The sequence below is a fragment of the Bactrocera latifrons genome, unplaced genomic scaffold, assembly GCF_001853355.1.
Source record: "Bactrocera latifrons isolate USDA-ARS-PBARC rearing strain unplaced genomic scaffold, ASM185335v1 scaffold_4, whole genome shotgun sequence".
NCBI classification, from domain to species: Eukaryota; Metazoa; Arthropoda; class Insecta; order Diptera; family Tephritidae; genus Bactrocera; species Bactrocera latifrons.
In genome coordinates, this window is record NW_017537045.1 from 3,239,097 (window position 1) to 3,242,318 (window position 3,222).

Consider the following 3,222-nt stretch of genomic DNA (forward strand, 5'->3'; position numbering starts at 1 on the left):
CACATTCAAGAGGCTAGTAACAGCATTATTGCTGCCGGCGATTTGGGTTCCGGAGTTCACTGCAAAARAAATATATAATATTTTTGAATATGTATATGTATAATACAGGGTTTTCCAATAAGAGTACTATGATTTCTTAAAAAAAAAAATCAAAGTTTGTTTCTTTTCATCAGTCAAGAAAATACAAATATTTTTTTTTTATTTTATTTTATTTTTTTTTTTTTTTTTTTTTTTTGTGTTGTGTGAAGTAGAATCGATACAATTAAGTTCTGCATATAACATCAGTCAAATGGTTTCTACTTTTCTTCTAAATCAAAACGCATGTCATAAATAGCACGTTCAGTATTGACTTCTAAAGCTTGAAGAGAGTCTGGTTTATTACTAAAGACCAATGCCTTCAAATAATCCCACAAGTACTTGTCGAATGATGTTAAATCAAAACTTCTTGGCGGTCATTCAATGCCACAATTTCTGCAAATATTCGAATCTGCAAACTTCTCTCGCAAAATTTTGTCAATACCCACTTATGCCAATTGTGGCCATTAGAAGTCTATCATCGGTTTATACCGCTCTACATTGACAGTAACAGTATTACCCGCGTCAATTTGAATGAACTACAGACCGATGAATCCACCAGACCAAAAACCACACCAAACTGTCAATTTATGTGCATGGACAAAAAAAAACTATCTTTGACTTAACGGTCGGTAAATTCAGCCTTTATGATGATTTTCCCCAAATGGGTTGAAAAGCCACCAAACAGATCGACTCTGTTGTGATAGACGAAGATACGGCTCCAGTGTTTTAGACGTGCGTACGCTCCGAGTTGCTAACATTACCTCCTACCACTAGCTACACACCCTAGATACACACCCACCTCTCTGAAGCAAAAAATGAAGGTACGACATCGCGAAGCTGAGACAAAAAAAGAGAAAGGCCGAAATTCGTGAGTACGAAGAGCTTGACAAGCTGCTAGAAAACGGAGCGAAAATTTACGCCAACTAAAAGAAGATTTCATGAACGCAGCATACTCTTGTAGAACACCCCAGGGGATCTAGTTTTTGATGCCCAAACATACTGAAATTGTGGAGGGAGCACTTCTCTAGCCTGCTGCATGGCAGTTAAAGCATAACACCAGGAGATGCTGAACTCAATTCCTCAATCGATGACAATTGTGCAGACTTTCCATTGTCCAACCAAGAAAAAGTTCGTCCTTTCTTTACCAAGAAGCTGCTCATATATACAAATCATCGCTGTAAGAAATCTCTCCGGAGAAATTGTGTGGATCGAGCCGTTGTGTCATAAACACAGCTACCTTACAAACTGCCGATCTGAAGGATATCACTGCTTTGGCCGAAGTTAACTTGTTTTCTTTGTTTTTTATAATTTTAGTAGAATTTATTTAAAAATATAAAATTTAAAAATTATAGTAAGTCTTTCAAATTTTTAGCCTCTAATGTAAAATTTTTTTAAATTCAAATTTTTTTATTTTATTTTTTGCATATTTTGCATTTCTATTATTTCTATATTTTCTATTCTTTTCACTCACTTATCTGCTTGGCACCAATATTACCAGCTCCAGTATGCTCTAAAAGAGCGGAGCCTGTGGCTAATAATAGCCAAACAACGACGCGTCGCATTGTAGTAGTTTGAATATCCGTTAAATATTTATTTTTGCTTTTTTTAACCGCAACTGTTTAAGTATATTATTCTTTTTCAGAAATAATACAAAGTTTTTTTTTTATAATTTTGATTCTGCGAACAAGAAACCGCACTTCCGAGCCAATGCGTGGATCACGGCCACAATGTGGTTGAAGACGGCTTTCTGATTGCTTTATATGCCGCAGCCAAAGCTTGACTTGCAGTTGTGTGCTAGTGTTCTTCTGCAACTTCTTCAGCTCAAGCCAGTTATCAGAAACGCTGTTTGGTACATGTCTGCCAGAAGCGTTCAAGACGTGCGGCTATGCGCTGTTATCTGCTAAATTTTTATCTTAAAGTCTTCAATATTTTTTTTAGATAAATAGTAGTTGGAAATGGGGGAGTAAGTTGTGCTTTGTAGTTAACAGATTTAACAGCTCGAAGTAAGTAGAGCTATACATTGTGAGAGTAAAGTACCCCGAAATTGTAATTTAAAATACGCGCATAAATGGAATTTAAAAAAAAATGTATTTCGATAAGTTAGTAGGACTGTCCTTAACTAGTATGCCAAATATAAGCGCAATCTATCAACCAGTTTGTTTACAGCAGCTGCGTAAATCGGTACACCTCAGTAGTATTAAAACAGTGAAGGGTTAGAGAGATGGCAAGTGAACTCGGCATCTCTCGCGAGTCCGTTTTATTATGATATATATACATATATCATATTATTTAACATCCATAAACGAAACTCATTCTTGCTCGAATCATCCCGATAAAGCTGATTTTTTTTTTTATTTTTAGAGAGTGCCGTAAACAGTTCTCTTACGACATCCTCACATGGCTTTATGATGCAAATAAGTCAACAATAATTGAAATGAAGGGAAAGAACGAGCCGAAACCAAAAAGTCGATATTCGTGATTTTGTGCATCTTAAATTTGTTAAGTAGGGTTAGACGGTATCAAGCTATGATTGTGACGGAATTTAAAGCCACAAATGCAATGAAAACCATCGATCCACCACCGTATCACCAGATTTGGCTCGGTATGATTTTTTCTTGTCCCCCAAGATGAAATTACCGCTCCGTTTTTACTCGTTCGAAGAGATAAAACGAAATTCGCTGCAGGAGATGAAGGTCATCCCAAAAAGTGCTTATGAAAAAAGTTTCGTGGTCTTCAAAGATCGTTAACATTAGAGTATTACATCTGGTGGAAATTACTTTGAAGGCGACAAAATATATATTGATGAATAATTAAATATTTTGCGTTTTATTTACAATTTCCGAATATATTTTTGTCACAATTATATTTCACATGAACATTTACCATTCAGAGCATTGTCCATTTGAAAATGTAACATTTTCATTTCCTTCAGGAAATTTGTGAACAGAAAACATACAAAAAACTCCAACTGCTTAACGCCCTAGACTGAATCAAGCCAGTTTTGAACACTTTTCTGATGTCTGATTTTCAAATATTTCTTTACGAAACTTAAGGCCGATTGTCTACTCGAATTTTCCGAAAATCTCTCGGCTAAAAGGAATTTTTCATCATCGTGGTTTGATCAGTCTCAAGCCGATGCAAAAT

General features: G+C 35.6%; 1 protein-coding gene across 1 annotated transcript in view; it reads right to left on the minus strand.

Moving 5' to 3' along the window:
• LOC108972374 (uncharacterized PE-PGRS family protein PE_PGRS3) overlaps positions 1-1,794 on the minus strand; it is a gene marked incomplete in the record, with an annotated part of 11,015 nt that extends 9,221 nt beyond the window's left edge. The window contains 2 exon segments of the mRNA XM_018938926.1: positions 1-59; positions 1,550-1,794. Of these exon segments, the coding sequence (XP_018794471.1) occupies positions 1-59; positions 1,550-1,640 (150 nt within the window).
• Positions 1,795-3,222: the final 1,428 nt, after the last annotated feature.